Here is a 14,556-nt window from a genome sequence, read left to right as displayed (position 1 = left end):
TGGTTTTTTTTTTTATTTTACATTCTTTATAAGCATCCTCAAACCTCTACTGTCTATCAAACATTAAGTATTACAAGTCATGGTCCTGCCATTTTCCCCATTCTGATTTGTCATCCTAAAGCCCTATTGTCAGTACCAAATCCTTCCCTTACCATTCCATAGCAAAATAAGTCAATTTTCAAGACTTGAAATGCACTGAAGCTAGACTCCGTGGCTAGGTTTCCAGATACAAAAGCATCTCTAATAATTCTTGAAGATTACACCATTTATCTTTAAGAATTTCCCTGTATAGAGAACTGACATTAATTTTGTAACTCTTAGTCAAAGTGATATTTTTGTCAGAATACAGGACAAGTCAAAATTTTCAGGCTTAAACAAATAATAATTTAAAAGCAATACTTAGACCCCCATCTGGAACCAATTTACTTCTCATCTGAACTTCTGGCATTATAAAGCACCCACTTTTATATTGCATTAATTTTAAATTTCCATTAAATTGCTCAATTTCCATGTTTTTATGGGGCTTCAATTTTTTTATTTCAGTTTATTTTGACCATCACAGGAAATGGAACAGGGAGTAAAGGATTGGGGGTGGTACTGCTTCAGAAACTATATGAACAAATTTTTGTCCTCTGACTTGATCTGTTCAGTTTTTTAGTTCAGCTAGAAATTTGAGGAGTTGACATGGAGAAGAAAATAGGAAGTGAAAGAATGAGAGAACCAATTCAGCATTAAGATGAGACTGAAGATAGAGTTCTGTGCTCAGTTCTCTGTTCTTATTTTAAACTTTCTACATGGGTCATCTTAACCATGCCCTTTGCATTTGCAAATCCCTAGATCATTCTAGCAGTGATCAATTCTGTTCAGCTTCATGCTGTGATGTCAGCTGCCTGTGGGACAATGCTTACCTGTAACTGGGATATGACAGGTATTTAATAGACATACATTGAATGTATGATAGATGAGTGAATGAATGAAAGGATATAAGATAGATGGATGGATGGATGGATGGATGGAAGGAGAGATAATATTTCTCTACCTGGATATTGTCATTAATGTCTCACATTCAAGTCCAATCTCACCTGCTCCTAACTGATTTTTTCATTATATTCTGCCTCAGAGACTAGTGCTACTCCTATACTTTTATTCCATATGGACCAGTCCCTCTATCACTCTCTACAGCTAGTCAGTGAACAGTTTCTATAGGTAAGCAGCTCAAATTAGGCCCACCTTTCTACTCAGAATCTGTGTGCCCATAGACTTCAGAGTAAAATTCAAGGTCTTCAATGTGATGTATAAGCTCCTCACAAACTAACCCCTACATAGTTCCACCCACATACCACTCAACCTACCCTGAGCCACTTGCACTCCTAAACCAACCAGAGTCTCTCATGTCTAGGCCTTTGAACATGATGCTCTTTGCTCACGGTGCTCTCCCTAAGTTAGCACACTTTCAATTCATCCAAGACTCAGCTCTCAATTTAGGTCTAATATGAAGTCACTGCAAAGATCTTGCTTAGGGAATCCTCTCAATCTTGCTTTCTTTCATGTCTAGCACAGTGATCAGTAAATATTTAATGATTAAATAAATGTGTTTAAAACTCATATCTGTGGGGAGGAGAGAAAGACTTAATGAGAGAACCAGATGGAGAAGCATTTGAAAATTACTAAATTTAGATATTAGTAATTCTATCTGAAATCTGAATTCTGTGCATACATTTCTTGCTCTGCACCCCTCTGTAAGATCGGACAGCTCAGAAGATAAAACAGAATATATAAATGTGTATAACAAAATCACTTTGCTGGGCAGCAAAAATTAACACAACGTTGTAAATCAACCATACTTCAATAAAATTTACAAAAATTAAAAAAAAAAACCCTGACATTTCAAGTCGCACAATTTCCTGGTGCTTTTTTGACATCTCATTTCCAGTCCAGCCTATCTCTATCCCTTTTCAGTTAAATTTCTCAGTTCAGAAAGCGCTTTTAGCCCCTTTGAATAGGGGTCCTAAGATTCCACAGTGCCATATTCTCGGTTTCAGCCATCACTTAACAACTGTCAAGCCCAGATTTCAAAGAAGTGTGCTGGCCCCCACAGGTCTTTCTAGATCAATTCCCTGTGCTGAGATTTGCATAGTTTTCTCCTTGATTTGAGGCACAGTGGCCCATGTTTCTTGGGTGAGGTTAGTGTAGTCACAGAAAGAGAAGACTGCTAAAAGGAAGAACAGAACCTTGGGTTGGCGGTTCAAGAGAGACCCAGGAGTAAGGTACAGAAGTGTCAGATCCAGGTGGGATGGAGGTGGGGAGAATAGGGGAATTTGATTTGGAAGCTTAATTTGACAGGAGGATGATAGAGGTCCAGGTGAGGGAGGAAGAAGATAAAACTGAACTTCCTCTTACCTTTTAGCCAAACCCCATCCATCTTGAAGATGGAACAGAAGCAGTCACAGGATTGACAATTTATACATATTACTCTGATTTTGTCTCTTACACTTTCCTTTCTGGAAAACACAAGGCTTTCTCACTTTGAAGCACTTAAGTTGGTTAAACTCACCTCAGTCTGGCCTCCTTTCATTTACCTGGGCATCATAACAGGACTCAAATTAGATAATACTCTAAATTAGCTGCATGTCTTTTGATTTTTCCTGGAATATGCAAAAGTACAAATTCTAAGCTTCTCAAAAATAGGAACTGCATCTTATTTTCTGTGCTGTCCCCTTTGCTGCCTACCATGTTCCCTGACACCCCATTTGCATCACTGAAAGAAGGAACTTGTTAATGACAGAGGAAACGAGTAAGAAAACAGTTGTTTATCACATACTAATTTATGTCTGTATCATTACATACCTGTCTTTTTTTCCCCTTTGCTGCATCTTTTAAAGACCTTTTCAAGAGAAAAACAAAAATCTTATTTATGTAAAAGTTTCCTTCTTGCATCTTGAAATTGATATTCTCTTTCTATGTTGCCATGGTTTCTGGTCATGGATATTCCCTCCACTCTGGATGAAGAAATCTAGTCAAAAAATGCACTTTTCAAAGCATGCTTCTTTGTCAGATGTAAGCTCATAGGGAAAACAATTTCAACCACTCAGAATTAAATCATATTCATAGAAATATTAAAATATAGTGGTAAATATTGGACATTAGAAAAAGCATGCATTTTAGAGTAAATGAACCCGGTTCAATCCAGTTCTGTCACTTGCCTGCTCTGCAAAACAGACATGTTTATTACTTTTCAGTTCAGGTCTCTTATGTGTAAAATAGGAACGTTAATTCCTACTTTTGAGAGTGCTTATGAGAAATAAATAAGCTTGTAGTCAATATTCAATATAAACTCCCTTTTGGTAGTTACCATTCCAGAAATCCCATTAATGTCTTTATTTAAATAATAGCTAAAATCTACTTAATGGTGTTCCTAAAAGTATATATACTTTAATCCAACAGCTCATATAGTTATTAACTGGGTACTGAGTTCTACAAAATTAATTTATTCAGCAATAAGCTGTCTACCCAGATCTAGAGTAGAACTCAACCTGCTTTTGTAAATAAGCTCATTTTTATTTCTCTGAAGCTTATGACCACTGAAGGTTTGGTGTTAGGGGTGATGGTAATAAGAGGTCTAGGACAGTGGTTCCCTCTGGCCCAAAAGAAGGGACCTGATGGGTCTCGAGGTTGACCAATCAGATTTTCAATAGGCATCAGAACTAGGCATTGAACCTGAGAAGTGATGCCTTATAGTCAATGGAAGTTCCACCGTAAAGAAGATTTTTGCAAATAATAAAAGCACACTAGAGTACTGACTTGAGTACAGTAGTAATATGGGGGTCAAATAGTTTATCCAGATTTTAATTGTTTCCTCATTCATCTGTTTAAATATTTATTGAGCACATATTATGTATCAGACAGTATTCCAGCCCCAGGAGACAAAGGGGAACAAGGCTTAATCTCTGACCTCAGATTATTCACAATTTGTAAGACATACAGGAATATAAGTGAATATTTTGCATGGCAGTTGTGCACATTCTATAAGAGAGAAGAAACAAATGACAATTTCGTATCACCATGGGCAGTGATTATGGCTTGGGAAAGTCAAGGAAAACTTGAAAGAGGAAGTGATATTTCACTAGTTACTATAAATAGAAATGCTCTAGTGAGCAGTAACTATCTATGAGTTCATTGATTTCTAAATACATATTTCAATATCCCTTTCTTTGATTTAGTTCCATTCTGGGTTACCTACATAATATGCTTACTAGGTTTTAGCTTCTTTGGGCAGGGTGAAAAATGTTAAAAAAGGACCAGCCTGAAATCATTTATGTGCTGTGCTGAGTTACTCAGTCATGTCTGACTCTTTTGTGGCCCCATGGACTGTAGCCCACCAGGCTCCTCTGTGGGGATTCTCCAGGCCAGAATACTGCAGTGGGTTGCCATGCCCTTTTCCAGGTGATCTTCCCAACCCAGGGATCAAACCCAAGTCTCCCACATTTCAGGCAGATTCTTTACCATCAGACCCACCAGGGAAGCTCAAGAAAACTGGACTGGGTAGCCTATCCCTTCTCCAGGGGATCTTCGCAACCCAGGAATCAAACTGGGGTATCCTGCATTGTTGGAGCATTCTTTATAAGCTGAGCTACCAGGGAAGCCCTGAAATCATTTACAGAACACTCAAAATAAGTGAGGATCTCTGCATTGTATGTAAAATTGTAATAAATAGGTGGCAAAGGGGGTGACAGAGGATGAGATGATTGGATGGCATCACTGACTCAATGGACATGAATTTCAGCAAACTCCAGGAGACAGTGAAGGACAGGGAAGCCTGGCATGCTGCAGTCCATGCTACAAAGAGTCGGACCCAACTGAGTGACTGAACAACAAAAACAACCACCAACCACATTCAGATGAAGCGAAATATACCATGAAGATGATTACATTGTCTGTGTGTTAGAATGAAAAGAGTGGGTCACTGCTTCATACGGAAGTGATAAAAGAAGCCCAGGAATGTTCAGAAGCATGTGTCTAGAAACTCATTTTTTTCTAGAGACATTTCAAGCCTTTATTTTCACCACAGTTTTGATCCCTTTTTTGTCACAAAAGCAGTGTTAGGTAACTAAAGAATGTATTTTCTTCAAAATGGAACCTATATGTAAAATACATACACCTTTCTCCCAGAAATTTTTCAAATTAAGAGTTTAGTAACAGAAGAGGAGGACGCCAATAAGAGTTTCCAGTGGCAAATTCCTCATCTGTATTAAAAAAAAAAAGAAGCAGCATCATCCACTGAATGAATGAGGGTGATACACTGAAAGAATGTGGTTCCTGGTGTCAGACAGGAGTTGGTACATATTTCAGGAAGGAATGTAACTAATCTGAGCTTCAGTTTCTTCTGTGAAGTACACACATACCTATATATAGGTGTATCTATATGCATAGTCACATCCTATACTATATGTGTCCCATGCTGTGGAGCAATGAAGAGTAAAGATAGACATGTAAAGATATAGCACAGCACCAACCTGAGAGCACACACTCAATAAATAAAACTTGATAACAATATGGAAAAAAACGACACTATTTTTTTACTATCTTCCCTTTATAATCTTTATGATATTGTTTAGATTGATGTTGTGCTTAGTAGAGTGAGAAAACAATTCCCAAGTGGTATTGAATTCTTTCATCCTTTTCCATTATTTTTCAAATACTTTACTTATTGTGATATCTTCCCTATATATCATAAAATTCAAGCTGAAAGCAATTTAGTATTGATTTTTGCCACCCATTTAATCTTGGTAATCACCATTTCTTCTCATTTTTGCTGGCCAAGTGGTTACATTGTATGTAGTGTGATGAAGTGCAGAGGAGGAGGAAGAAGAAAAGAGATATTCTATCTTCTATGCATTACAATATTGAGACGTTTCAAATTTAGGATACTGTGTAAGTTTATTATAATGTCTTTTCATGGTTTTTAATCTTTTTTATATTCATTTAAACACTGAAAAAATTTGTTGCAAAAAAATTAAAAAAAATCATTCAGATAACAAGTGGCAAATATACTTACAACCCAGAATGGACTTTGATTGTGCTAATATTGCCCATATTTCCTTTCTTTTCCTATAACAAAATTTTTAGTTTTTCACAGAATGATTAAAATTCTTTGTGAAGTAATTGTCCTAAATTTAGTAGACGCTTGTAGAAAGTCATTTAAAATTATTTAAAAGTTACCTGGTTTTACAATTTGGAAGTAAATATATTTTTTAATGAAAGTCCTGCAGGTTACAAACAAAAACCACATACATCACTTAACACATATTATTCATAATAAGTTTTCATTATGATGTGAATAGACAAGATAATAAGCACCATCTTAGCATATATATGACGTCAAGAATTTTCACTCAGTGTGTTACCAGGATCAATGGCAAGTTCAAAAGTTATCCAAAATGGCAGGTGAAAATTAGTATTCGTTGAAGTACTCTCAATTAAACAAAATTCTTTTCCTATCCTAAAAATTCTGACCTAGCCATTTAAAACACTTTTCAGCTGAATTCTTTTCTTCAATCAATTGCTCAAAATCCTATAAGCACATGGTAACTTTCCTATAATAAATGCTTATTCTTATATGCTGCTGAGCTTTGAAATATATTTGTTAAATGGCAATTGCTAATTGATACAGAAAGGAAAGCTTTCATACAGGAGGTTATATTTGGGTTAGATTTTGAAGGATGATTAGGATTTCACTAGTTGGATAAAGACTTTCAAAGCAGCAGTAACAATGTGATTAGAAGCATTAAGAGATGAATTTGTATGTTAGTTTAGTACAGTCAGTCTCCTGAGGTGATGTAAGGAGTGCTATGAAAAGTGACTGAAATTCATGTTGCAGAGGAGATGAGAGTGAGGATCCACAAACTACAGGGTGATGCTCTTATCCTTATATTATTTATGAGAAAGCCAGAGTTTGGAGAGGACAAGTAATTGGCAACTGCTTTAACTGAGAACACATTCAATACACATCCACAAAGAGATAAAAGTTCCTTTCAGACAAAAAGACTATATTTTTAATAATAAGAATACGTCCTTAAGAGAATATAGAAATGACAATGATCACAAATATTTAGGGAGTTGAGTACACCTAAGTGTCTTATGAAACAATTGTATCAGATACCTTATTAATTAGGCTATTTCCTGATTGTATAAGTGAAAAATAATGATATAACAGGACTTTTTTTTAAGAATATGAGCTAAAAAAGTAACCTTTGAAAGTTCTTTCTGAATGTCTTTTAAGGATATCTCTTAACTATTTTTAGAGTGGAAGAATATCATGGGTGTTAGTTTTCATTTACTTTGAAAAGTTCATTTCTTTTTAAAAGCTAGTCTACTGCGCAGATTATATCTGGTCATTTTTCATTTAAAAATATTATTCTAATCCTTAAAGCTGATACTTCTAATGTCTGCTTCTTTGTGATAATGACATCAGGAATTATTTTGTATAACTGGCCCAGCCTTGTTAACCTTTAGAAATAGTTCGACTATTTTAATGTAGAAATTTTACCTGCTAACTCTTGCTTTTAAACAGAATTTTTATCCTATTTATTTATTACCTTGATGTCACTTTTAATAATTTTAATAAATTTCTTTGGATCAAATTCTACTTAGTGAATTTTCCATTTCACTGAAAACTAGCTTTCATTGATAATTATGAAATTTAGTGCCAGGAATACCAAAAATAAACCACATGTAAAGAAGAATTACTCAAGTAGGTTATAATTTAGGCAAAATGAGGAAAATGTTACTCTCTAAATTAGAGATATTTTACTTATTTAACGGAAAGTTATGGGTTTTCAAGGCAATGGGGAGAAAATAAGATATTTTATAATACAGAGACTTACTTGTAACTAATCAAATATGTCAAACCTTAAAACTTAGGAAAAAACAAAACCATATGTCAGACTCTTAGTGGAAGTAATTATTATCAATACCACCATTTTACATCAAAAGAAGACCTTTGCTCGGGATTGTTGGGATGGAAACCACAGAATATTTAAAAGATAATTAGATCAATTTTACAGTTTTAATAAACTTTAAGAAATGTAATTTGTATAAGCATCATAAAATAGACATTTCAGCTTGTATATTTACATGACATTTTAGGAAAACATTATAGCATGATTCTGCTATAAATTCTCTTGGGTTAATTTTTCTGCTTATTCTCTCGATGACTGGGTTATTACTTAACTATTAAGAGGAGTGAATGGTGGATTGATACATCTTTTTTCTTCTATTCAGCAAGTATTAGTATATTTAAGTCTACATGTGCCAGACACTAGAAAATAGTGATGAACAAAGCAGATCCCATGCCTTCATGAAATATACATTCTAAAGAAGGAATCAAGTAAAATGATAACAATAATGATAATAACAAAGAAGCATTTTAGTTGTTTTAATTATTAGTAGTAGTGGTGAGGGTGGTGATGTTGATGGTAGATTTATGGAAGGGGAAGGCATGACTGAAGGAAATAATCTAATCAGCTTTGCTTGCTCTTGTTCATTCTACTTTAGCCATACTGGCTTGCTTAATGTTCCTTGAGCATATCAAGTGCTTATTCCTGTTTTAGGACCTTTGCAATGGCTGTTCCCTCTTTTTGAAATACTATTCCCCCCACATATATTCCCTCATCTCTTTCTTCTATCAGCTTCTCAGCAAGAATTACCCTGGTCACCCAATCTTAAATAGCAACTCTCACACCTTCATCTCCCAATGTGGAATCCCTCTTACTTTACTCTCCCCCTTTCATCCCTTAGCACTCACCACCTCTAACAGACTATATAATTTATTTATTTTTTTTAATCTGTCTCCTAGTAGAATATAAGCTTGGTATGTTCAAAAATCTTTGTCTCAATTGTTTACTGGATTATTTGTTGTTGTTGTTCGATCCCTAAGTCATGTCCAGCTTCTTGGGACCACCCCACCTTGGACTGCAGCACACCAGGCTCCCCAGTCCTTCACTATCTCATGGAGTTTGCTCAGATTCATAGCCATTGAGTCGGTGATGCTATCTAACAATCTCGTCCTCTGCTGCCCTCTTCTCCTTTTGCCTCCTGTGTGTCAAATGCCTATCACGTGTGATGCAGGCTTCCCAGGTGGCTCAGTGGAAAGAATCCACCTGGCAATTCAGGAGACCCAGGAGATGCGAGTTCAATCCCTGGGTCAAGAAGACTCCCTAGAGAAGGAAATGGCAAACCACTCCAGTATTCTTGCCTGAAAAATTCCATGGACAGAGGAGCCTGGTGGGCTACAGTCCATTGGGTTGCAAAGAGTCAGACACAACTAACTAAGAACACACACAATATGAAAAATATATTTATAGAACCAGAAACTAAAATCATTCAAGAGCCATAGCACTTTAGAATTGTTCTGCCTCTACCACTCTGCAGCTTCTAGAAGTATTTCCACAACTACACAGGACACTAATAGATTCTTAACTAAGATCTAGACATTTAAAAGTGATTTAGTTCTATTCAGTATACTAGGTTTTGAAAGGTAGTGGCATGTCTAAAATATTTTAGAAAGATTTCTTTGAAAAATTATTAAAGTTTAAATGGTCTAGGAACCAAGGTACTTCAAACTTCAGTTGTATGAGAAATTTTGTTAATTTTAATAGCTCATGGCTTAAAGATGCCAGATAAATGAATTTTGCTAGGTCACAAACTTTCAAGCTAAAACTCCATATTACAACAAAAATGTGAAATGCTTTGAATACTGCAGGCAGTTATGTTTACTAACACTGACAACTGAAAAGCAGAAAAATTCTGTCTAGAGCTTTCTACTTCTTGCATGCAAAAAAAAATTTTAAATGACTCAGTCTCAAGAGAGTGAATGGTGACAGACTCTGCAAATTGAAGATAAAACCACAAGTACATGCACTGTGGGAAGTACCACAGGGTCAGTGGCCTTGCTACTTTTGGCACTGCAAATATTTTGGCTCAAATCCAGCCTCACACTCTGTAATTAGAAAGAACATTGCAGCTTTCGGTCTACAGCCAAGCCACGTATCCTTGTGGTCTGTCTCATGAAGTTTTCATTGCTATTTGCACTGCAATCTCTCATATAGGCCACCTTGGCAGGGAGTATATATCTCTGTTGATCTTAACAGAGGCAGTAGGAAGAGGAAAGACTGACAGTGCCTTTCAATTAAATAGTCTTATTTCTCCAAGGAGTATCTTTAGAATACTACATACAGGGCATTTCAGTAAAAATAAATAATGTAATTTCAGTAAACACTGATTCTTTAGTTAGGGTCAATGAGATCCCAGGAAGACCATGAGGGTATTCAAAGGGCTAGTGAGACTGCTGAAATTATATACTAGACTGTGTGTATATACATTTCTCCAGGGAAAGAATCCAAAGCTTTCATTCTAAAGTATCAGTGATGCTCTCCTCCAAAAGAACTTTTTTTGTAGATTAAAAACCATTGTTTTCAACTATAATACAAGTCTAAGAAAATGTCCAGCATTTGTCCCATCAGTTTTTTAAGAATAATAGAATCCACCTCTCTCAGCCTCACTCTGTCTGACTCATCTTCTAGTTAAGTATTAGCCAGATGGCCTCAGCCTTAAAATCAGTATTAGACAATTGAGAAATTACAGGTTTTGGAAATAGCCTTTTTGGAGTCACATCCTGGCTCAGCCACTAACTGGCTAGATGAGCTTAGTTAAATGAGTTAAGCTCTCAGAGCCTCGGTTTCCTTATCTGAAAAATGGGGTCAATCCTAGTGCCTGCCTCACAGGGATGAAGTACTGGTCGAGGAAATCATGGAAGTGAGGTGCTTAGCATAAGTCCAGATCCTGATTCTTTCTATAACTACCTCATCAGCTTTACTTTTGATGGGCTTTAATGATTCACTAATAAAATCCTTAATTTTGAGTATTTTTATAGTACAAATGGGGCTTCCCTGGTGACTCAGTGGTAAAGAATCTGCCTGCAATGCAGGAGATCCAGGTTCAATCCCTGGGTCAGGAAGATCCCCTGGAGGAAGGCATGGCAACCCAATCTAATACTGTTGCCTAGAGAATCCCATGGACAGAGGAGCCTGGCATGGGACAGTCCATAGGGTCGCATAAAGAGTCAGATATGACTGAAGCGATTAAGCAGAAGCAGCAGCATGATACAAATATCTTTTCATTACAGTAAAAATAATCACATTTTAAGACCTGTATCAATCATTATCACTATTCAAACTTTAGACACCAGTATTGTGATGCTTTATGGTTGAATTCATTGTTTTGCTAAAAATTGAGTATGTGTGCATTTTCACACTGTGATATTTTCAGCTACAGGATTAAAGGAAAAAAATCTAAGCTGTTCATTAAGGTACAACAAACCATTAAAACATTATACCAATTTTTAGGCCACAATATGAAATTTTAAAATATTTGAATAAACATAAATAGATATATTGAGTTTATTTGCCAAAGAACCATAAAACACATATAGTTTTATGGGCTATTCCTCTTTCTGGAAGAGGGTTAAAAGCTATGAAGAAAATTAACAAATTTGATTGAAATGTTGTTCTTTTTTCCCACAGCTCTTGTAGTGAGATTTTTGACCAAACGGTTCATCTGGGAATATGATCCCACCCTCGGTAGGTCAAATTTTGTTTCATCCTCCTCTCCAATCAAAGTTTTGACCTGAAAGAAAGAATGACATTTTCTGTTGCAACATTTTTAAGCATCTTGCAGCTGTTTGAGAAGTGCTTTATCAAATCACGCAAAGAGCCCTGTAAGAAGATGGATGTGTGTTGTATGCTGTCTGTGCTTAGAACTCTGCAGGATTTTAATGCATAGATGAAGAAATCAGGTCAAACCTGAGACAAGAAGGAAATGGGTACAACGTGATGCTCTTCCATCAGGAATGTAGCATCATTCTAGTGGGAGAAAGAGGATGCAATGGGTGTGGCTAATTGGGTATGGGAGAGAAGGGCATGGGGAGAAGAGAATAATAGTAATATAAAGCTTGTGAATGCTCATTTTGGGAAAATGTATAAATAAACTATGTTTTCCCCCCTCTTCTCTCCAATGAATCCGATTTAAGCCTATTTAAAATATAAAAAAGAAGCAAAAGTTGATATCTGTAGATCTTTAAAGTAGCAATAATATTGATGGATGAAGTATTCATCAACTGTATTTTTTGTAGTCAGAGCAGAGTCCTTATTGGTAAGCTATTTAGTTCTCATCTTCAAAATAACACTGAAAATCCATGGGTTTCAAATTGAGCTTAAGTTTGACTCTGAATTAAGCCTTTGAGTTTTTGTTTGTTATGATTTGGGACCCTAGTTGGTTTTGTAAAGGTCAACATCGTTGAAATCCAGAGGAAGAAGGCAATGCATACATCATTTTATTACCAAGCACAATGTCCCAGACCAAGCTGGCCTTACTCAGAACGATGAAATGGGTAAAGATGATTCCCAGTTTCTTTTCTGTTTTTGTGTTTGTTACTACAGGTTTACACCATCCAGCTTAAAAGGGGGCTTTCTTTGCCCTTGTGAGCTCCTCTCATTGCTCTCACTCATTCATCCCACAAATATGTATTAAATGCCTCCTATGAGTTAAATGATTCTAGATGCTGAGGATAAACCAATAGGCAGAAGGGGAAAGCATGGGCTTTGTTAAACTTACAGTTTAGTGAAGAGAGAAGAGTCAGTAAACAAATATATGTCAAATAGTGATAAGCGCCATGAAGGGAAACTGAACAGGAAAGGGGATAGAGAGTGATCTTATATTTTATCTAACTTCTTAACTTTTTAATCTATAGAATTGATTGTAGTAAGAAGTACAAGGTAAAGATGCAACATTTTTCCCAAAGAGTTGACCAACTGTCCTCCTATGACTTACTAAATTATCTCCACCTTTCCCCACTACTTTCAATGCTGCCTTTTAAAAATACATGGAATCATGTACACAAGGATACAATTCTAGATTTGCTTTTCACACCAATGCCAGTACCACACTCTTTTGATAACTGTATGTTCCTTAGGACATGTTGATACTCAGTAGAGAAAGCCTTTCTTCTTTACTTTTTAACAGAATTATCTTGACTCCTATCTCTAGTTTATTCTTCCAGGTCAATTTTTAAAGCTATATCATAGCATGAAATAATTTTGATTGGAATTGCATTAAAATTATACATTCCTTTGAGAAGATTCACAGCTTTATGATATCCACTCTTTTAATCTAAGAGAATAGCATGTCTCTACATTTATTAGTCTTCTCTGGTTTTGCTTTTAAATAAAACGTTTTTCAACATCAATAATTTTTGACATGGTTTTAGTATAGACACAATTTAATCTTAAGATGATATATTTGTATCTAAAACATTGAACTTGGTTTGAAAAAAAATCTTTATCTATTGTTTACCCCATCTATGTAAATGCTTACTCTCCTCTTATAATTTTATTACTTATATAAGCTTTATAAAGATTATAGCCCCTGAGAACCTTAATGATTTATGGGAGTTTAATAGAAAAATACTAATTTTATTTATTGATGTCAGTACAACTCAACAAAAGATGAAGCTTCTAAAAGATGATCTTAAAAATTTTTGAATGCTGTCTGAGATTTGTTTCGGTAACTAATGTTGCTTTTTAATTAGTCTTAGGTCAACCATTTTCCCTTTGGTTTTATTCCTTCCGAAAAACAAATGCTATTAATAGAAATCTCCTGCACCAGTTATTTGTACCATGGGCTTCCTTCACTATGAATAATGAAACTTTATTGAGTGACCTTGTACTGTTCTGCTCCACAAGAATTGCAGCTGCTAGGCAACAAGGGGGCTCATCTGACTTCAGGCGTATCAGATAGATGACTCACTCGCAGGTGAGGCTTTCATTCAGTCACCCTGGAAACTGGATGTGTGTGTGTGTGTGTGTGTGTGTGAACACTCATATACAAGAAGTCACTAATGTTCTAGCCTAGAGGAGTTCCAGTCCATTTGATTCAAGATGAACCAAGCATTTCCTGGGCAAGCGTGCATGTGTGCTAATTCGCATCTGTCATATCCTACTCTTTTCGACGCTATGGACTGTAGCCTGCCAGGTTCCTCTGTTCATGGGATTTCCCAGGGAAGACTACTGGAGTGGGTTGCCATGCTCTCCTCCAGAGGATCTTATGGACCAAGAGATAAAACCTGAGTCTCTTGTATCTCCTGCATAGGCAGGCAGGTTCTCTACCATTAGTGCCACCTGGGAAGCCCTTCCTGGGCATAACTTCATACTATTAGAGAGTTTCAAGACCACCACCCAAAAGGAAAGCTACCTTTGAAAGCAAAGTAGCTTATTTGTTAAAAAAAAAAACACAAAAAACAGTTTTGAATTCTGAATCCAGAGCCGTCCTCGAAAACATAGTGCTGTTTTTCAACCTGTAACAGAATTTTTGCTCCATGAGAAGCTGAAGACTGTGAATGTCCTTCAGCATATTAACAGCCCTGGAATATCTATTGCTCTGAGATAATTCTGTAAAGAAATTGTTTGCTAGTATAAGCACAAGTGATTTTCAAACTTTTAGATT

The 14,556-nt window shown here is 36.0% G+C and overlaps 1 protein-coding gene across 2 annotated transcripts in view; it reads left to right on the top strand.

Moving 5' to 3' along the window:
• Positions 1-14,556, top strand: part of RERG (RAS like estrogen regulated growth inhibitor) — a 134,260-nt gene that overhangs the window by 105,895 nt on the left and 13,809 nt on the right. The window contains exon 3 of one of the 2 annotated variants that reach the window (XM_055571040.1): positions 11,580-11,636. The exons of the other annotated variant lie outside the window; for it this stretch is intronic. Coding sequence (XP_055427015.1) covers positions 11,580-11,636 — 57 coding nt within the window. The remainder of the gene's footprint in view (positions 1-11,579; positions 11,637-14,556) is intronic. 2 annotated transcript variants of the gene reach the window in all.

This window comes from Bubalus kerabau, chromosome 1 (assembly GCF_029407905.1).
Source record: "Bubalus kerabau isolate K-KA32 ecotype Philippines breed swamp buffalo chromosome 1, PCC_UOA_SB_1v2, whole genome shotgun sequence".
Classification (NCBI taxonomy): Eukaryota; Metazoa; Chordata; class Mammalia; order Artiodactyla; family Bovidae; genus Bubalus; species Bubalus kerabau.
Note: the sequence above shows the minus strand (reverse complement) of the source record. Positions and strands in the feature narration are given on the sequence as shown.